Source organism: Taudactylus pleione, unplaced genomic scaffold (genome assembly GCF_031769625.1).
Source record: "Taudactylus pleione unplaced genomic scaffold, aTauple2 ptg000390l, whole genome shotgun sequence".
In the NCBI taxonomy this organism is placed as follows: Eukaryota; Metazoa; Chordata; class Amphibia; order Anura; family Myobatrachidae; genus Taudactylus; species Taudactylus pleione.
In genome coordinates, this window is record NW_028284791.1 from 75,001 (window position 1) to 97,158 (window position 22,158).

Sequence of the window (22,158 nt, forward strand, 5' to 3'; positions counted from 1 at the left end):
GTGTATTCATGTCCGTGTAGAGAATGTAGTATAGTCAGTGCTGGGCCTGAGGAGTGGGAGAAGGAGCTTAATTCCTGTCAGTGTATGTAGTGTAGTCGGAGCTGGGCCTGAGGAGGAGGAGCCTAATTCCTGTCAGTGTATGTAGTGTAGTCGGAGCTGGGCCTGAGGAGGAGGAGCCTAATTCCTGTCAGTGTATGTAGTATAGTCTGTGCTGGGCCTGAGGAGGAGGAGCCTAATTCCTGTCAGTGTATGTAGTGTAGTCAGTGCTGGGCCTGAGGAGGAGGAGCCTAATTCCTGTCAGTGTATGTAGTATAGTCAGTGCTGGGCCTGAGGAGAAGGAGCCTAATTCCTGTCAGTGTATGTAGTGTAGTCTGTGCTGGGCCTGAGGAGGAGGAGCCTAATTCCTGTCAGTGTATGTAGTGTAGTCTGTGCTGGGCCTGAGGAGGAGGAGCCTAATTCCTGTCAGTGTATGTAGTGTAGTCTGTGCTGGGCCTGAGGAGGAGGAGCCTAATTCCTGTCAGTGTATGTAGTGTAGTCTGTGCTGGGCCTGAGGAGGAGGAGCCTAATTCCTGTCAGTGTATATAGTATAGTCGGAGCTGGGCCTGAGGAGGAGGAGCCTAATTCCTCTGTGTATGTAGTATAGTCAGTGCTGGGTCTGAGGAGGAGGAGAAGGAGCCTAATTCCTGTCAGTGTATGTAATATAATAGGTGCTGGGCCTGAGGAGAAGCATACCTCCCAACATGACCCTCTCCAGGAGGGACACAATGCTCTGGTCCTGGACTTCCCTGGTAAGAGGTGGGGCTGCAGCGCAGTTCAAAATTCAAATAGGGGAGCCACACCAACTGTCATGTCACACACTGCCAAACATCACTGGCTGGGACTCACTGGCAGTTGGTGTGACTCCCCTATTTGGATTTTGGACTGTGCTGCATCTCCACCTCTGGAGCCTCCGTCAATCATAAATTACCAGGGAAGTCCAGGACCAGAGCATTGTGTCCCTCCTGGAGAGGGTCATGTTTGGAGGTATGCATACCTGCAGATAAATAATTGTTCTGACCCAACAGAGTGATTATGTGATATCAGATCGGTGAGCACCCGTACACAATGAGCAATTTTTACCTCAGTGTGTGATGTCTGCAGATGTCTTCAATGGGACAGGAGGTCGGGAACAAGCTAGTGTGTGCAGCACATCAGATCCCGACCTCCCGATCCGACCATTGCTGGAGTGTTTGAAGCCATTTAACGGCTAATACTCCTGTATAAACACAATTATTGGGCCAATCATGCAATTATCAGCTGATCAGCCCAACACAGATATGTCCTCACACACCGGGACTCAATACCCCATGCAGCGCAAGACTCCTGGTGCGAGTGATCTGGCAGGTCCAGTGCGACTCAGCTTGTGCTGAGGTTCTTTTTTGCGCAAAAAATGCATTTTAGTCGCAAACGAATGCAACAAACCGCTTCAAGAGTCTGCACTGATTAATTTGTTATGCAACATTTGCATCCCTCCCAACATGACCCTCTCCAGGAGGGACACAATGCTCTGGTCCTGGACTTCCCTGGTAATTTATGATTGACGGAGGCTCCAGAGGTGGGGCTGCAGCACAGTCCAAAATCCAAATAGGGGAGTCACACCAACTGCCAGTGAGTCCCAGCCAGTGATGTTTGGCAGTGTGTGAAATGACAGTTGGTGTGACTCCCCTATTTGAATTATGAACTGCGCTGCAGCCCCACCTCTCACCAGGGAAGTCCAGGACCAGAGCATTGTGTCCCTCCTGGAGAGGGTCATATTGGGAAGTATGGAGAAGGAGCCTAATTCCTGTCAGTGTATGTAGTATAATAGGAGCTGGGCCTGAGGTGAAGGAGCCTAATTCCTGTCAGTGTATGTAGTGTAGTCTGTGCTGGACCTGAGGAGCCTAATTCCTGTCAGTGTATGTAGTGCAGTCTGTGATGGGCCTGAGGAGGAGAAGGAGCCTAATTCCTGTCAGTGTATGTAGTGTAGTCAGTGCTGGGCCTGAGGAGGAGGAGCCTAATTCCTGTCAGTGTATGTAGTGTAGTCAGTGCTGAGCCTGAGGAGGAGAAGGAGCCTAATTCCTGTCAGTGTATGTAGTGTAGTCTGTGCTGGGCCTGAGGAGAAGGAGCCTAATTCCTGTCAGTGTATGTAGTGTAGTCTGTGCTGGGCCTGAGGAGGAGGAGCCTAATTCCTGTCAGTGTATGTAATGTAGTCTGTGCTGGGCCTGAGGAGGAGGAGCCTAATTCCTGTCAGTGTATGTAGTGTAGTCTGTGTTGGGCCTGAGGAGGAGGAGCCTAATTCCTGTCAGTGTATGTAGTGTAGTCTGTGCTGGGCCTGAGGAGGAGAAGGAGCCTAATTCCTGTCAGTGTATGTAGTGTAGTCTGTGTTGGGCCTGAGGAGGAGGAGCCTAATTCCTGTCAGTGTATGTAGTGTAGTCTGTGCTGGGCCTGAGGAGGAGGAGCCTAATTCCTGTCAGTGTATGTAGTGTAGTCTGTGCTGGGCCTGAGGAGGAGGAGCCTAATTCCTGTCAGTGTATGTAATGTAGTCTGTGCTGGGCCTGAGGAGGAGGAGCCTAATTCCTGTCAGTGTATGTAGTGTAGTCTGTGTTGGGCCTGAGGAGGAGGAGCCTAATTCCTGTCAGTGTATGTAGTGTAGTCTGTGCTGGGCCTGAGGAGGAGAAGGAGCCTAATTCCTGTCAGTGTATGTAGTGTAGTCTGTGTTGGGCCTGAGGAGGAGGAGCCTAATTCCTGTCAGTGTATGTAGTGTAGTCAGTGCTGGGCCTGAGGAGGAGAAGGAGCCTAATTCCTGTCAGTGTATGTAGTGTAGTCTGTGTTGGGCCTGAGGAGAAGGAGCCTAATTCCTGTCAGTGTATGTAGTGTAGTCTGTGTTGGGCCTGAGGAGAAGGAGCCTAATTCCTGTCAGTGTATGTAGTGTAGTCTGTGTTGGGCCTGAGGAGAAGGAGCCTAATTCCTGTCAGTGTATGTAGTGTAGTCTGTGCTGGGCCTGAGGAGGAGGAGCCTAATTCCTGTCAGTGTATGTAGTGTAGTCAGTGCTGGGCCTGAGGAGGAGAAGGAGCCTAATTCCTGTCAGTGTATGTAGTGTAGTCTGTGTTGGGCCTGAGGAGAAGGAGCCTAATTCCTGTCAGTGTATGTAGTGTAGTCAGTGCTGGGCCTGAGGAGGAGAAGGAGCCTAATTCCTGTCAGTGTATGTAGTGTAGTCTGTGTTGGGCCTGAGGAGAAGGAGCCTAATTCCTGTCAGTGTATGTAGTGTAGTCTGTGTTGGGCCTGAGGAGAAGGAGCCTAATTCCTGTCAGTGTATGTAGTGTAGTCTGTGCTGGGCCTGAGGAGGAGGAGCCTAATTCCTGTCAGTGTATGTAGTGTAGTCAGTGCTGGGCCTGAGGAGGAGAAGGAGCCTAATTCCTGTCAGTGTATGTAGTGTAGTCTGTGTTGGGCCTGAGGAGAAGGAGCCTAATTCCTGTCAGTGTATGTAGTATAGTCAGTGCTGGGCCTGAGGAGGAGAAGGAGCCTAATTCCTGTCAGAGAATATGTCAAGTGTTTTTTATCATTACTTTCTGTGGTTGTTCTGTCTGAGTTGTCGCTCTTTCTCTTTAGTATGTTTTGTGCAATCCTGTCTGAAAGAGATTACAGATTTATTTTGTGTTTTTTCGTTTATAATCCTTAACCCAGTGTCGCCAACCACTCCTACTGGTGCTGCTTGATCGCGAAACTCTCGCCAACTGCACACACCCCAATTGTAGGAGATTAGTCTCTGCCACCACCAGGCTCCTTCCCCTGCACCAGAAACCACTTACTACTTGGAGTGTGTGTACCTGCTGCAGAACCTCTTTGCAGGTTCCTCATGATTGCTTCTTGTAGGTCATGGCTGCTGCATAGCAATCGATGCAATAAACTCAGGCTCACCTCAGTTTGGAGGATGTTGAGTGTTAGGGCTTATCTGTAGGTCACAGAAGTACAGCAGATGTAGGCGTCCTCCCTGAACGGGTAGTGCAACATGGGGCATTTCTGCCCTCTTCTATACACTTGTACACACACATGTTAGTATGTGGTAGTTGAGCCCACTGTTCCTTTAACAAGTCCAGGTGGTTTTAGGTTGTGGATCAGCCTGAACCATGATCTATATATAAATCCGTGGCAGGTGGTTGAGTCCTCATTACTCAGTGGGGGAGGCTTCACCTCCCCATGGAGCTGTATATACTATAGCATTGTCATATAGAATAATTATACTTATTCTAATGTATTGGAAATTAACAATTTGTGTTTTAAAAACTATAGTGATGGTGCATACACACGTTAATGAACGATCTTCGTTCAGTTTTTCCTTGAAAAGTGAACGATTTTCTCAATGATGAACGAAAAATGTTCCTTCCCTTAATGAATATCGTTCAGTTGGACAGTCTGAAATGGACGAAGTACAAATGGGAGCGCGCTTGAACAATTATCGTTCATCGTTGTAACTCAGAAAGTGAACGATTTTTTTGAACGATAGCGACGTCCTTATCGTTAAATCGTTCAGAAAATCGTTACGTGTGTATGCACCTTAACAGTTATGTTTTAAAATGTCTATCTGCATAATCACTGTACATATTTAGCTCTGTGTCCATTCCCCGCAGGTGAATGCAGCTCTAGAAACCCCACAGACCGATGTGAGACCCCTCTGTACTCTCCGGGGTCTATAGAGGAGGAGAGCAGGACTGTGACACAGGATTATCAGGTAGAGGAACCTGGTCTGACATCTCCTCCTTGCACCCCGGCTTCTCACATTGTAGAATATTGTGTCACTCATGTTTTCTCCCTGTGTGTGAGTCCTGACAAGATGTCCCATGTAGAGTGTGGATGGGACTCCTATGTGACACATGTTCTTGTATGACAGGCTGAGCCGGGAGTCGGGATATATCGCCTGCAGTGTAAGGAAGAGGACGTACCAACTGAGATCAGCCCAGGTGAGAGAGACGCAGCCGCTCTGGTGCTAAAATATTGGTGTATGGTTAGAAATATTTATATTTGCCGTAAATGGCACTTCTATGTTATGTTACATAAATGGGATGGAAGAGCGGTTTATTTCGGTGCTATAAAATAAAATTAGAACATGAATAGATGCTGGGTCAGCTGACCATCAGCCGTGATCGGTACCATGCAGTGAGAATTCTCTTCATTCAGGCTCTGCTGTCCCCGCACCTCACACAAAAGTTGGGAACCTGGTGATCTCTCGCTAGACACCCTTTGTATAACCAGCTGCACTGACTGGCGGGGGCGCACTTTATAACTGAGCTCATTTCCAGGCCTGTAGAGCTGTCCGGTGTAACTGTAGTTTGCATATTAATTAGCTTTATAATGATTTTTTGTGATTTTTTTTTTTTATTACTGGTTTTGTTGTCTTTTTGTGCCTGAAGCACAACTAAGCCAATTCCCCAGTCTCCAAGACAGGAGACCTTACATACATGTACACGTAACATATTATAAACACATATTGACTGATGCAGGAGTAGTTTAATTTTGTGAACGTCCGGGCACTGTAGAGTTGTACGCAACTCATTGGTACCTCCACTTGCGGCATAATTCGGGGAGGGCGGTCAGATGGATTTGCAAACTATGTAGAATATCCCATATGCATAAATACGTTTTCAGACGGATTTTTCACACCAGGGATAGGGCTTGTACAAGTGCAGCTATAATGCGCCTGGACAAAGGCATATGTGCATGCTCACAGTGTCTATTCACCGTGAGGGGAGAGCTCTGTAAGTGCTGGGCAGGCCCCCAAGTGGGACGGATTGGGGGCATGTCACAATGACACATACTCCCTCCCCGGTCAGCCACTCCTCCTTTACAGGAGTGCGCAGGCCTTCGGGGCGCGCATAGACTCCCTGTCTGCCACCTTAGCGCCCTGCCATGTCTACAGTCTAGCGGGAACACTAAGCTGGGTCTAGCCATGTCTGCATAAGGGAGTTAGGTATAGAGGGCCTGATTCAGAGCCGGTCGCAAGCGCTGAGCGCTCGCAACCGGGTCGATGGTGGCCCAGAGCACATGCACACGACGGAGCCGGTTCCGTCGTGCGCATGCGCGAGACCCGGATAGCGACGGGCAATGCGTCGCTCCGGGTCTCGCACCAAGGGGGGCGTGCTGTCGATGTTGAGTGACAGCACGCCCCCTTTGGTGGGCGGGCCGGGGGGGGTGGCTGCCCAAACGGAGGCGTTCCCATGTGAACGCCTACCGTTTGGGGCCGGCCCCACTGACATCACAAGTGATGTCAGTGGAGAGATTCCGTGTCTGTTAGAGCCGAAATCTCTCTGGGGCTTGCATCAACGAGACCCTACCACAAGGGTCGCGTCGCAAGCCTGATGGTCGCGATGGTCTTGACCATCGCGACCATCTTCCTAGCCGCTCGCTATAGCTGTGGGTGGTCACCCACAGCTATGCGAGCGGCCAGGAGGCCGTTCTAAAAAAAAAAAAGACAAGCCCTGATTCAGAGCGAGCGCTCTTTCAGAGTGTCCGGCTCTGAATCAGGCCCAGAGTGCCTGATACCTGGAGGTGGTCAGGTTGGCAGCACCTTTGAGTGGCAGCGTCCTTATATGCTGGGCGCTGTCGGTGAGGTTCCATCCCTTTGGTGCTTCCTTTCTTGTGTAGGCCACCAGAACAGACAGCAGCCATTTCTGGAAGCAGCAGCTCTTTCTCATCCTTGAGTGCCCTATCTGAAGGGAAAATACTGGTGACATGTATTGGGATGCGGTCAAAATGCAGACGGCCGGGAAGCCGCCTGTTTAATCCCGGCATCTAAATACGGACGTGGGACTAAAGACAGGCGTCAAAATCCAGACGCCCGCCTAGATCCCAACGCTGGGATCTAGACCCGATTCCCGAAGTAAGGTAAGCCGGGCAGTGTTAGCGCTTAGCTGCGGGGGATGAGGGTTAGGTTTAGGCACTCTCGGTGGTTTTAGGGCTAGGCACCACCCCGGGAGGGTTAGGTTTAGGGGGAGGGGAGGTTAGGGTTAGGCACCACCCTGGGAGGGTTAGGTTTAGCGTGTAGGGAGGGGGAGTTATGTTTAGGCACCCCTTGGGGAAGGTTAGGGTTATGCACCACTAAGGGAGGGTTAGGGTACTTACCAGCCCCAGTAGGGATCTTCAGCGTTCGGGCTTGTGGCTTCGGTATTTAGTCAGACAGCTTCCCGTCCGTCGGCATTTCATTACCCAACCCCATGTATTACAGTGCCGACTTTCCCAAGGGCTTTTCTCTTTATCAGTGTCTTATGCAGATCCACTTCCTCCTGGGTTGTGCAACTGCCATAGGATAGGGTAATTGAGGCAGTGTACACCACATCAGAGGTCTCCCTTACAGTAAGGCTGTGGAGCAGTAATAGGAACAGTTGGCTAAAGGTCCGATGAGGCCTCGGAGGATTTGGAGGAAGCCACCATAGATATGAGGCTCATTGAGGCTAGAGTTCCAGCCCCAGCAGTTTGTGCAGGCTGTGCACTCTGGCTTTGTACTTGGGAGGTGGAGGCCTTACATACTCCGGGGCAGCCTTTTTTAGTCCCCATAGCGGATAAAATAATTTTTCAGGATACAGGTGGGAAAATAGGTTGTTTTTTTTCTTTCCCCTGTCAATGCCCCTAGAAACAAGGGTACTACATTTTATCTGCTTTCTTCCCAGGGGGTCAGTTTTCTGCTCCCTGTGGAGGACTGCAAAGAGGTAAGCAGACTCGTACAGCGGTCAGCACGATAGGCAGGCTACTGTGGTGGAGACATGTCTACTTCTCCAGGAACATAGGGCCTGATTCAGAGCCGGACGCTCTGACCAGAGCGCTCGCTCTGAATCAGGGCCCTCCTCCATGAAAATGGAGCGGCCTCCTGGCCGCTCGCATAGCTGTGGGTGACCACCCACAGCATATGCGAGCGGCCAAAAAGATGGTCGCGATGGTCTTGACCATCGGACTTGCGACGGAGACCCTGCGGTAGGGTCTCCCTGCCACAAGCCCTGGAGAGATTTTGGCTCTATCAGAGCCAAAATCACTCCCACTGACATCACTAGTGATGTCAGTGGGGCCGGCTTCAGACGGTAGGCGTTCCCATGGGAACGCCTCCGTCTGGCAGGCACGCCCCCGGCACACCCACCAAAGGGGGCGTGCTGTCAATCAACATCGACAGCATGCCCCCTTTGGTGCGAGGCCCGGAGCGATGGGAAGCCCGTCGCTCCCCGGGTCTCGCGCATGTGCACGATGGAGCTCCCTCCATCGTGCGCATGCGCAGTGGGGAACATCGACCCACTTGCGAGCGTACTGCCGCTCGCGAGTGGGTCTGAATGACCCCCATAGATTCCATGGTGAGAGACATCAGAAGTCAGAGGTGGGGATATATGTGTACTATTTGCATAGAGCTGTCTCCGGCTACATTAAAACACCTTTTGTGCAACAAATTTCCTGTAACCGAAACGTTAAACATGAAATAAACATTTCAACATGTCAAATCGATCCACACTCTGCTAGCTCCCGGCTGAAGTGATGCCTGATCGCAGTGTGCTTGGACCGTCCGTGGTGCTTAGTGCTACAGAACAAGTCAGTTGCACCTGTAAAAGCCGACTTGGATGTTTTCCTAGTATTAATATCATTCTTCAAGCAAATATTCTATTTATATCATTTAATAATTTTGCATAATTAATAATTATATACCTTTCAATAACTTACTCGCAAGGATATACTCCGGAAACATATCTTTAAAACAATAGGATAATACTACTCCAGAAAGACGGCACGTAAGATGTATTAAAGCAAAGTGTATCTATTAACAATTGATGCTCAATAATGTACATGTATATCATACAACATTATTAACACCTTGTGATATATAATCCAATATTTCCATATGTCTTAAGTGTGTGTGTGTGAGAATATATATATATATATATACATATATATATATATATATTTATTAAGCTTGGTACACACTGCCCGATATATTGTTCCGCCGATCTGAAGATGAGACAAAAGACGCACAGGAGCACGCAATAGTGCGTACACACTGGACGATGTGGACGGTTTGTCTTCCAGTTCTCCTCAAAACGACAAATTGTCCGATATATATTGTCTAGTGTTTACCCAGATTTAGTCTGGGGAGATGTTTGTGAAGGAGGGGAGACTGCTTGACATCCTTTGTTAAGGACGCAAATTAAACACACAGACTCCATCTTGGAATGTAGGGAAACACCCTAATACCACCACAAAGCATATTCTTATGTGCCATTCCCAGCTGTTAATTGAACTCCAATGATACTACAGTCTCCCTAGACCACAAATGTGATCACAGTATTCACAATCCTATGTATCTCAGGGTGCCCCATTGTTACAAGCACATAGTCCTAGGGTAGAGATGGGGAACCTCCTGCCCGGGGGCTGTATAAGGCCCCCGGAATCATTTGGTCAGGCCCTCTGAGCTTTTTTCTGCTAAACTCATCTGGATAGCAGGGTGCCTAGAATTGGAACCCTGCAGCCAGAATCTATGCAGCAGTGCAGCCTGAAGCGTCCTTAGGATGCTTCAGACGGTCGCACCGCTGCCCTAACAGCTCCCTGGAGCATCCTCAGGATGCTTCGGGCATTGCTGTAATCACTGGCGATTGTGGCCCCGCTCCCTTGTGACATCACACAGAGGGGGCATGGTCTGCATCGGGCCCGCGAATAATGTTATATATGTCAAACACACAGCAGCAGCCATATTGATTACACAAATTCACACAGCAGCAAGGCCTAATGTATAAAGCATCTAATTTTAACCTGAAATATGCCCATTACAAACGACTATAACTTTGTGACATATTTCAAAGACTTATATAGTATTCCAGAATACAGAAACTATAAAACACTGTATAATACATGAACTGATTCCACTATCCTCTTTCATCTTTCATTTTAAACATTTTTTGTCTTTATTGAAGCATCAAGACATATGGTAAATAAATTCAAATATAGTAAAATATTTTAAATGAGACATTTTAGAATCAATTATAGCATCACTATACTTGTGGAGGAGCTCCGGATCCGTACCAAACAACCTTAGTGTATTACAAAGATATCGGTGGGTCCTGAAGAAGGATACGAGTCTCGTACCAGAAAGTGCTGCGAAAGCAATGGTGGATAAACCTCCTTAGTGAAGGCAGGGAGAACCGCAATATAACTCTCCCACGTTGCAAAGAATCTTTTAGTACTTGTTTCTCTCTGGAGGGAGGCTTCCAGCCAATCCATATGAAAAATAAAGAAAAATTTGTCTTTTAATTATTTCAAAGATTGGTGGAGAACTCTGTATCCATAAATGCAAAATGGTTTTGCGAGCAGCAGGAGATTGCCAACAGCAACATCTCTAGGAACCTGGGTATCAACAGGTATAAGGCCAAATATAGCCCATTCTATTCCCCCCCTCCTCAAAAGGGTGGACATGGGACACCCACAAGTCGTCTTATATGGGAATTTCCTTTTAGCCTGTGGAGCATGAACATTTGATACCCTCATCCAGGTTTGTTTCTTCGGCTTGTATCCCATCCAGTCTAATAGCTACTGCAGGGTGCAACTGTATCTGCTGACACCCAAAGCCTACTTCATTTCCTACTCTTCCTGTGGTGATTCCGCAGCGGGTGGTGGTGGTGGTGGTGGTGTGTCCTCAGAGGAGTACTTATTAATCATGAGTGGTTTTAGCAGTGAGATGTAGAAGACTTTAGGGATCCTCAGAGTCTGGTAATTGCAGCAGAAATGCCACCTGGTTGATAGCCTGGGTGGTTTGGATGGGACCAATGTACCTGTGAGCAAATTTCATAGAGAATACATGGAGATGAATATTCCTGGTTGACAACCAGACTTTGTCTCTGCGTACCAAACATAGGGCCCTTCTACTTTTATCAGCTGCTGTTTTGTATGCGGCAGAGGATTTGGCGTGAAGTGACTTGACACTAGCCTGAATGTCGTTGAACTGCCAGTGTACATTGGGCCTGATTCAGACCCGTTCGCTAGGCTGGGTTCGCACGCAGCCGTCAGCAGCCAAAGTAAGCAAATCTCGTGATCGCTAGCAAGACATTAGCACGCCCACTGTGAGCCATATTCAATTTGAGCAGAGCCGCTTTTTCGCGTCCCGGACTTTTCGCCTGGAAAAGTATCACGCGCATGCCCGCTTTACCCCGTATTCAATTTGAAAGTGCGTGAAAACGGGACCCGGCGAAACTTGAACAGGCGGAGAGTACTGTCAGAATTGGGGATATCAGCCTGACACCCCCCAAAAGATGCTCTGACATGGGGGTTCCCTATGGTCCCCCCCGATATGGCTTGCTGAAGGTATTTGGTGTTTTTAAACAGGCTCAATAGCTGCTAAATAGCGTTTTTCTATCCGTGGTGCAGAATAGTATTTAGGAGTATTTTTTGCAGAAAATAACTTATTCCAGCAAATTTGGGGTAATTGAAAATGGGGGTCAGCATATTTAAAAGTTGCTAAAGTGAAGTTGAAAAAAATCATGAAAAATCCACCTGCCGCAAGCCCCTGCAATCAAAACAACACTTGGGGCATACTTGGGGACCCCCCAGAGTAAAGTTTGCTAGTTTTTAACTTTGTACCCCATTTTTTTTTGCCCCCTTTTTCAAAGTCATTTTTTGGGGTGTCCTTAAGTGTTTTTTTACATTTTTTGACAGTTTACCTTTGGGGGACTGTGTGAAGGCTGCACGGGGGTTCCCGCAACGTTGCACACCAAAACCCCAATTCTGCACTTTTTTCGGCCTGCTGTTTATAGGCGAAGCTTTTTCGCCTGGTACATTGCATTGACTTTCTGCCTAGACGAAAAGTCTTTCAAATTGAATACGGGGTAAAAGCAAAACAGGCGAAAATGACGTCATCGGCGGAAAAGTATCGCAGATCTGGACTTTTCGCCTCAAATTGAATACGGGCCTATGTCTTGCCGTGTGGTCGCGGTATGTTTTTAGACGCCCACAAACCTGACATAAGATGCCCACTTTCCCTTAGTAACATACGTCATCTCCAGGATGTGTATTATACAATCGGTAACATCGGACCCATACGCAGCACTTGTGGCTGACCATACCCTACCGCAAGTACTGCGAGAGCTGCAGTGTGTAATTCAGCCATGTGATGTGTACGCTGACGATGCGTCTTAATTATGCACGCCCCTGAAACGGAGTTCAGATGCACAGACACGCCTGCGTTCGCACCACCACACCCCCGTTACCATCGACCTTCCCCTGTCACCACCCACAAAAGGCACTTCCTGTCACTGATGCTTGCGGAGCGTCTGCTTACAGGGTGCGAACGCTTCCCGATCGCATGGACTAGTCCGCGCACTGTGCCTTGTACGCATGCGCAGATTGCTACGTGTGAACCGGTCTGAATCAGGCCCATTTATCCACTGCTGGTACTTGCCATGTTAAGATGACAGGAGGTTCAGGAAGTCGGGGGTGGTACCAGTGGAGAGCAAAGACCGGTGTGGAGCCTGTACTTGAGTGTTAGTGCAGGTTGTGTGCAAATTCTGCCCACGGGAGAGAATCTACCCAGTCCTCCTGGTTGCCTGAGATGTACATTTGCAGGCAGGTCTCAAGGTCTTGGTTCACCCTCCCAGTCTGACCTTTAGATAGAGAATGATATACTGAGGAAAAGGTCAGTTCTTTGCCCATCTGTTTGCAGAACGCCCTCCAGACCTGGAATCTGATGTGATGTTTGTGGGGCAACTGTGGAGTCAGAATATGTCCTGAATGAAGATTTGTGCGGCTGAGGGAATGCCCTAGAGGGGTACAAAGTGCGTCGCCTTGGTGAACCGATCCACTACAACCCAGATGGTATTACACCTCTTAGATGTTGACAGCTCAGTGATACAATCCATGGAAATGCTGGACCACAGTTGACTTGGCAGTGGATGCAGAGACTCTTTGGGCTTCCTCCTCTGAATCTAGTGTTGAGCACACTTGTCACAGCTGGAGACTTATTCCTGCACATCTCTAGAGAGAGTCAGCTACTGGTTAGATCTCGAGAGGAATTGAGTAATTTTCCGGGTCCCAGGATGTCCCAAAATTGTGAGCGGAGTAATCGTGGTCTTGGCCCTTTTGGCACGAATGATCTCTGGGGCAACTATTGACAGGACAGTATCCATAACTGCTAGTCTACTAGCTGCATTTGGGATTCACTTCCTCTTCTCTGTCCATGTTGCCAAACTAGTGGGATAGAGCACCTGCTTTGGTGTTCAGAGAGTCCAGCCGAAAGGTGAAACCTGGAAAAAAACGGTGACCAGCATGCTTAGCTTTGGTCTGCTGGCTGACTGCAGATATGCCAGGTTTTTTGTGATCTTTAAATAATCACTGGGTGTAAGGCCCCCTCAAGCAGATGTCTACACCCCTTAAGTGGCCGTTTAATAGCTAGGAGTTCCTTGTCCATAGTTCCTCTCAGCGGGCAGCATTTTGTGTGAATGATATTTGCAGGGGTGAACCTTCTCTGTGGTATCCCGCTGGGATAGTAATACCCCTGTGCCAATGGAGGATCCACCTCCAGCATGAAGGGTTGAGATATGTCCAGCAATTTGTTGAATGGTAGCTGAAGACGAAGTCTTTTTTCCAAGGTATTGAAGGCATGAATGGCTTCTGGCAGCCATTGTCTGTGGTTACTCCATTTTTGGTGATGGTCGTTATCTGGGTTACCACTGTGGAGTAGTTTTTAATGAGCAACTGCTTGTAGTCTGAAAACCCCAGGAATCGTGGCGTGGCTTGGAGGCCAGTAGGCAGTGGCCACTACTTGATAGCCTGAAGTTTTGCTGGATCTTTCTCCAGGGTATGTAGTTATGAGACCGGTGGGTGCTTTGCCGCAGCCGATCTCAATACCGACAGGGGACTTAAGATAGGCGTCAAAATACAGCCACCTATCTTAATCCCAACGCCGGGACGCCGAAGGACGCCAGCCCGAACAAGGTAAGTCTGGAGTGCCCTTAGCGTTAGCTGCGGGGGAGGAGGGTTAGGTTTAATTAGGTTTCCGAGCGGGAGGTTAGGGTTGAGCACTAAGGGGGGAGGGTTAGGGTTGGGCTACAAGAAGGGAGAGTTAGGGGGGAAGGGGAGAGGGTAAGTATACCTACCCGACTCCTGTCTGGATACCAACCATCGGGATGCCGCTGTCTGTATTCTGAAAGGAGGCATCCCAACAGCCGGCATTACATACCCATTCCCTCTCCAGACCTGTGCCCAAAACTATCTACCCAAGGAAAGGTAGTGAGGTTTTCTCAAGCTAACACTTGATTAATTTGATGTACAAGTGGTTGGCTCATAGTCGTTTGAGCACTTTTAACTTGTTGGCAGTGGGTCGTGAAGCTAGAAGAAAATAATAAAACATCTATGTAACTACGACACACGAGTACTGGAGATCTTGCTTATGAATTCCTGGAAGACCATCAGGACATTGCAGAGCCCAAAGGGCATCACCAAGTATTCAAAGTACCCGTCCCTTGTGTTTAAAATAGTCTTCCACTTATCTCCTCTTCGAATCCTGATAAGGTTGTATACACTTACCCGTCCTCAGATAGGTCAGCGTGTGTACCCAGCTTTAGCGTGGTCCAAGGATCTACCCAAGGTTACTGATTTTACATGAAATTCTGCTTCCAACTGATAAGATACTGAGGGTTTTAGGGTCATCCGCATTACAAGAGGTACACTTAAAATCCCTCCATAGGGCATATGTCTCGCAGGCAAGATTACACATTACTGGAACAAAGTTTTGACCTTTTATTAACTAAATATTCCATCTTCACTTTCCTTTCCAGCCCATAGCGCTATTTACTAATTTTAGCATATAGAAGGATTACTCCTCTCATTACCATTCTCACACTCCTTGCTACGGTTATGAAAGCAAGTTCTCCGTAAGTGGATCAGGAAAACCGCTTCCTTATTTAATGAGATCCAGGCTGTTCTCCTAGAACGCATTTACTTTGACTGGAGAGAGACTTTCTCAAATACAGATAGAGGGGTACAGTGTTTCTATAAGAGATGGGGAACCCTGTGCTACACTCCCAGCGAATGCCCAGTCTCTCTCGGGGTGGGTACACCCCCTGAACGACCAGCAATCGTGACGATGTTCAGGGCGATTTGCCTTCACCATGGACATCGCATGATTGCCGGTACACACTTAAAAGATTTAATGAACGACGGAACGATCACTGTTCCGTCCTTCATTATTACGTGCAGCCTCTCATGCGATATTGTGTGATTGGCCTTGCGGCGCGGCCAATCACTGATATCGCATGCGTCCACGCAATCGCGCAAATTTGGCATACACACTGCATTATATGCCCATTTTGTCGTTCCAATTTGGCCAAATCGGTCTGATATCGTGCCGATAGCGGCCTTAATAAGACCTTGAGTCACCCACGTGGTATTTGCTGTGCCACCTTGTTTGACCCTTTTGTTTTCAGCCCCGAAGCTCTTCAAACTACTGATAGACTCATTACATATTCTCTTGGCACAATATAGTTTCTTGTTCAGGGTCCATAGGGCTCCACAGGGAGACATTGGGGTGTAGGTGGGACCTGGAGGACTGGACACCAACAGCAAAGCTTTTCAATCCCAGGATGCTCCAGTCCTTCCCCGTCAGCCAGGGGATAAGGCGCTCTCCCCGCAGCCCCTTTCCCAGCTCAGGGCACCATTCCTCTGCGGTCCTGGTGTTCCCTGGGCTGCACCTCCCTCACCCTCCGCCCCCTCAGAGAAGTGTGGCATACCTATTAGGCAAGCAGTCTCCGAGAATCGCTGGGTCCAATCTCCCTGTATACCTCTCCCAAAGGCCAGGTTGTACAGCGCTATATCCTACAACCACCGCGGTCTGTGTAGTTGATAATAGTGCCCATTGCAGACATGTAATGTTCTCTTCTGATTTCTATGTGACTTGTGCTAGTGCTAATCTTCGTTTTTCTTTACTGTCCGTTCTAACTATCCCTTTCTTCTGCTATACCCTGTCATACTAAGGTATACAGGGTCATTGTACCTCAACACTTGAGGGCTATCACATACTTCATACCGCGTTTCACACTACATTGTGCCATATCTAACGCAGTTGCACGCTCCCTGGTGTCATATGTTGCGCTGTTGCACACTAATTTGTGCCATATATAGCACTGTCGCTCCAGGGGGGGCCACCAGTAGCGCAGTTGCACACTATATTGTGCTATATATATTGCGCTGTTGCACATTACCTTGTGCCATATATAGCGCTTTTGCATACTACATGATGCCATATATCCTCCCTATCTTCCCCTTCTGTGTCGCCCCTGTCTGTCTGCCCCTCCCCTTTAGAATGTAAGCTCTCACGAGCAGGGACCTCTTCCCTCATGTGCTTCTCTTTACATTTTCTTCGAACTCCTTACTCCCCATAAGGGCACCTAACGCGTGACTGCCAACTCCCGGCTGCTTATTGTGAGTTGTTAATCGCTATTATAGCAATGTATATAAATCGTGTCCTTGTCCTGCACTGTAATGTGCTGTAAGTTACTTGTTTCTTGTTCACTTATTAGTTCTATGTACTATGTAAGGCGCTGCGGAACATTTGTGGTGCAATATAATTAAAGGAGAAAAATATATATTAGTGTTCCCTCTAGCTCCGGCGGGGGGCAGGGCGCCGGAGCTAGAGAGGGCATGCCCGTGCGCGAGCGCGACCGAGAAGGGGGCGTGGGCATCGGAAAAGGGGGCGTGTCTAAGACGCGTCCTCTTTTTGTCACTCTTGGGGGCGTGCCCGGCACTTACGGACATGCCGGGTAGCCCCCAAGCCCTGCACACAGGGAGAATAGACGCCGGGCGCATGCGCCCGGCGTCTATTCTCCGGCGGTGACCGGGTCACCGCTTGTTTCTCCACCCGCGGGACACTGCGTCCCGCGGGTGAGAACGGCTCCCGCAGGCTGTGAGGGCAGGGCGCTTTTTGCCCTCCTCCTGGAGGGCAGGGTGCTTTTTGCCCTCCAGAAGGAGAGCAGGGCGCCGCGCCCAGCTAAAACAGCCTAGCGGGAACGCTATATATATAGCGCTGTTGCATATTATAATGGGTCTTCTATAGCGCGGCTGCACACTACATTGTGCCATATTTCACATACTGCAGGCTGTTCACTGCACGGTATCATTACTATGGCTGGCAGAGGAAAGAATAACAAACAGCCTCAGGATCCTGCCCCTATTCTGTTGTCCTGTAACTCCTGCTCAGTGGGCTTAGCCCCAGAGGACTTCCTTCAGGATGGGCTTTGCATTAATTATTACACAGCCCCTGGTCCCTCAGCCCCGGTGTCTCTCCCACAGGACCCCCACCCTGGGCGGCCTTTTCACAGATGCTGGCAAAAATTACGTAATTTCCCCGTAGTGGCTCCCCCTGTGGGATGACCACAGAGGGTACTCCCTGCAAATCCTTTGCCTCCCCCATGGGTAGACATGCTGTCTACCTCACAGAGTTTGGCTACTACCTCTGCAGCCTTGCAGCAAATGCTACAAAGGGAAAAGCCTTTACCTACTCAACACTCTAAACTTGCTCTGTTATCCTTCCAGTCCACTCCGTTATCTGATTCTGACCTATCATCTGGGGAGGCAGAAGACGCAGACCTCTCTCACTCTGACTCCATCTCCGGAGAAGAGGAGCCACCCTCTAATCTACATATACCTGCTCTTGTCAGAGCTGTAAAATCCATTTTACAAATATACCTAAGAAAAATAATGCACTTTTTAAACGACAAAAGGAAGTTTTACCAGAGTTCCCTCAACAAGACCAACTATCTGATCACATGAGTGAAGCATGGATCATGCCTGGTAAAAGGTTTTAAATTCCAAAACTGTTCAGTTCCTTTTACCCTCTTCCAGCTATAGATTGCACTAAATGGGAAGTTCCCACGGCGGTGGATTCACATGTAACTCGTTTGGTTAAAAATGCCACGTTACCCAATCACACTGCTACCTCCTTGCAGGAGACTACAGATAGACATATAGAAGCTTGTCATAAATCTATTTAAACTCTTACAGGAGCTATTACTCGTCCTGCTAGGGCTACGGCCTGGGTGCCGAAAAGCCATTGAGAGTTGGGCAGAGGCCCTAGAAGAAACACTTCCTCCCTAATGCTTCAAGGGAACAACTCTCCTATGTATATCACATTAGTGATGCAGCCTCTTACTTAGGTGAGGCAGCTGTGGTTACGGCTCTCCTGGCCTCCAGGATTTCTGCCACTTCGGTAGTGGCCCACTGTATCATTTGGCTCCTTTCCTGGAAAGCAGATTCAAACTCAAAACGGGCTCTGGAGTCTCTCCCTTATTCGGGAGACATCCTATTTGGTCCAGAGCTAGATCAAATTGTGACTACTTTGACAGCTTCCAAGACGGCGTTTCTGCCCTCTACCTATAATACAAAACCTTTTGACGTCCTTTCACCCTCAAGGCAAAGGCAAGGGTCAGTCCTTTCCACGTCAACAGACATCAGCCAAGGCCTCCAAGCCTAGGGCCAATCAGGCCTGGGCTACTAGACGTCCACCTGCCAAGTCTGCGGACAAGCCTGCATTTGACGGAGTGGTACTCTCCCTGGGGGATCCCGGGGTGGGAGGCCATCCTCTTCAATTCACCAAGGTTTGGCATCAAACCACGTCAAATACCTGGGTAAGAGAAGTGGTCTCCCATGGATACACCCTCTCCTTCCTGAGACGACCCCCCCCCCACCCCAACAGTTTTTATGCAAAGGACCTCCATCGGACTCAACCAAGGCCCTGATGTTCCACAAAGCCATTCAATCCTTTACTGAATTCAGGAGTAATAATTCTGGTCCGCTCCTCAAAACGGGGCAAGGGCTATTATTCTACCCTTTTCTTAGGCCGATGAGACCCATTGGGCTTCTGAACTTTCCTCACTCTCAAATCTCTGAACAAGTTTATCAGGGTGCCCAAGTTTCGTATGGAAACTCTCCATTCTATTATCCTACCTATGGAGCCTGGAGATTTTATGGTATCCCTGGACAATCAGGACGCTTACCTACATGTACCTATAGCACCTTCTCATCAACAATATCTCTGGTTTGCTATACTACAGCAACATTCCAAATTTCAGACTCTGCCGTTTGGCCTCTCAACAACCCCTCGGGTCTTTACCAATATCATGGCATTTATAGCGGCCTCTTTTCGTCGTCAAGGTATCAGACTGCTCCTATACTTGAACGATCTTTTGCTGTTGGCCAGCTCCCCAGAGACTCTCTTCAACACCATCTGCAGGTAACCATTACTTTTCTATAAATGCACGGTTGGCTGATCAACTGGAAAAAGTCTTCACTGACAGGCTCTCAAAGGATGGTACATTTGGAAGCCCCTGGACTCTCGAGTTCAGAGAATCTTCCTGACGGCAGACAAGATTTCAGCACTACAGTACAGACTACGCAGACTGCTTCACAATCGCAGAGTGTCGATTCACTCTGCAATGCAGGCTTTGGGATCAATGGTGTCCACCTTCGACATGGTAGAGTTCGACCAGTTTCACTCCAGGCCCCTACAACACCTGAATACCCCATCTGCTCAAATCCCAGACGATGATCTACAGGCTCCCCGTTTGAACCCTTTTTGGATTCCGGACTAGGCTCTCCTTACCACGGACGCAAGCCTCCGAGAGTGGGGGCGCAGTAACCGGCCAACACTCCTTCCAGTGCCAATGGTTCCCAGTCGAGGCAATGTCACCAATCAACATCCTGGAACTTCGAGCCATCTACAGAGCTCTCACTCTGGCTTAGAATATTCTGCAAAATAGGCCAGTACAAGTACAGTCGGACAACACCACGGCTGTGGCCTACTTCAATCATCAAGGGGGCACTCGAAGTCAATCAGCAATGACAGAACTGTCCCGCATTCTCACATGGGCTGAATGCAAATCTCCCAGCCATTTCCGCAGTGTTCATCCCGGGGATTCTCAATTGGGAAGCGGATTTCCTCACGACGTGCATGCAGTAGAATGGTCTCTACATTCAGAAGTCTTTCAGCTTCTGGTGGACAAATGGGGTCTTCCAAAAGTGGATCTCATGGCCTCAAGACACAGCAACAAACTTCCAATTTATGGAGCAAGAACAAAGGACCCTGACACGGCCTTCATAATATTATTATTATTATTATTATCATTATAATATATATAATATATAAAGTGTTCTGCAGCGTCTTACAAAGTACATAAACAAATAAGTAACCAGTGGCTTACCAATACAATACAATACAATACAATGCAGGACATGGATAATAAACATAGCTATATATTAGCGACCTTTACACCCACATAAGCAGCCAAGTGTTAGTTTCCCTAGTGGAGAGTAAGAGATAAATAAAAATACAGTAGGGAGGAGCACAAGAGGGTAGAGCTTACATTCTAAAAGGGAGGGGGCAGACAACCAGGAGTGACACAGATGGGGTAGGTGGGGAGAAAGGAAGATGTAGCACAAGTTAGGATGAGAGCTGGAAGGCTTTAATGAAGTAGTGGGTCTTAAGAGCTTGTTTGAATGATTGTAGAGAGGTGCAGAGTCTGGGGAGAAGGAGAGAGTTGGGGAGCAGCACGGGCAAAATCTTGGAGGCGGGAGTGGGAGGAAGTAACCAATTGGCATGAAAGGCGGTGTGTATTAAGTGAACAAAAAGGGTGGACAGATGTCTAGTCAGTGACATGGACCTTCCAGTTGGCATATCTCTTCCCTCCAATATCCCTGCTTCCTTGAGTGCTTCGGAAATTCAGACAGGAGGGAGGCACAGTCCTGTTAATAGCTCCGGCTTGGCCAGACGCCATTGGCACTCGGATCTTCTAAGACTCTCCATAGAAGTTCCTCTCCAACTTCCTCTATGAGTAGAGCTGTTGTCTCAGGGTCCATGTCTACCTCCGGACCTAGCTCGTCTGTCTTTAACGGCGTGGCTCTTGAGACATCCCTTCTAATTCTTGCCTTTCATCAGGCTGGACCGCCTAGCATCTCTCAAAGTGCAAGTTTCTGCTATGCTATGCAAGACGGCCACACCTTTCTTAGGTTTTATGCCTTTGATACATTCTCAGGCTGCTTCCTTCGACCATAGGGTCCTCCTATAAGCTCATGAGCGTTCCCGCCCTTGAAACACTGCTTTGGGACATCCCCATTGTCTCCCTGTGGAGCCCTATGGACGAAAAGGAGAGTTATGGTAAAACTTACCTTTTGTTAACTCTCTTTCTTTGAAGTCCATAGGGTCCACAGGGCACCCGCCCTGACACTCCTGGCTTCTATGAGTTTATTCTCTTGGTCACTTGTTTCCTTCTCTGTCTGGGAGTGTGATTCTTTAGTGTAACAGTCTTCCTTCTCTCCTATCCTGCTCCTGCCTTGGGCTTGTAAACAAAACTGAGGTTCCCTCAGGCTATGGGCGGGGTATAGGGGGAGGGACCGGAGCATCCTGGGATTGAAAAGCTCTGCTGTTGGTGTCCGGGCCTCCAGGTACCACCTACACGCCATTGTCTCTCCTGTGGACCCTATGGACTTCGAAGAAAGAGAGTTAACAACGGTAAGTTTTACCATAAGTCTCATTTTACGTTACTTTTAGTTCCACACATATTTTAACATTGCTACTATGGGAGTTCTCACTGCATAATAGTAATTTATTATTACCAGTTATTTATGTAGCGCGCACATATTCCGCAGCGCTTTACAGAGAGTATTTGCCCATTCACATCAGTCCCTGCCCCAGTGGAGCTTACACTCTATGGGCCTGATTCAGAGCCGTTCGCTATTCGTGGTCGTTCGTTCAAAAACAAGGGGTGGCTATTCAAATGATCCGTTCGCAAATTGCAGTCTGTTCCCACCTCTAAGTCTGAACGAGCGAGCAAAACATACGCTCGTTTATTTGATAAAAACGCCCCCTGGCCGCACGCACCATACGTCATGTCCGCTATTTATTAGATTAATCGAGTACATCGTACAGCGTATGAACTGCTCGCTATTCTTGTGGTTGGTGTTTTCAACCGCTATTTTGCGAGCAGTTCTGAGTTAAAAAAAAACAAGTGACGTGGTCAATGACGCTGCTGTATTAATTATGCACTCCCTTAAAACGCCCGTTTTGACCTTTAAGCACGCCTGCGTTCGGTTCTCCACTCCCCGTTTTCAAGCACCTTCCCCTGTTACCACCCACATACGCCT

General features: G+C 48.5%; 1 protein-coding gene across 2 annotated transcripts in view; it reads left to right on the plus strand.

Moving 5' to 3' along the window:
* The window catches only part of LOC148507602 (uncharacterized), a 103,320-nt gene that overhangs the window by 10,077 nt on the left and 71,085 nt on the right, over positions 1 to 22,158 (plus strand). For both annotated transcript variants that reach the window (XM_088445831.1, XM_088445830.1), the window contains exons 7-8: positions 4,647 to 4,747; positions 4,907 to 4,976. In XM_088445831.1, coding sequence (XP_088301957.1) covers positions 4,647 to 4,747; positions 4,907 to 4,976 — 171 coding nt within the window. The remainder of the gene's footprint in view (positions 1 to 4,646; positions 4,748 to 4,906; positions 4,977 to 22,158) is intronic.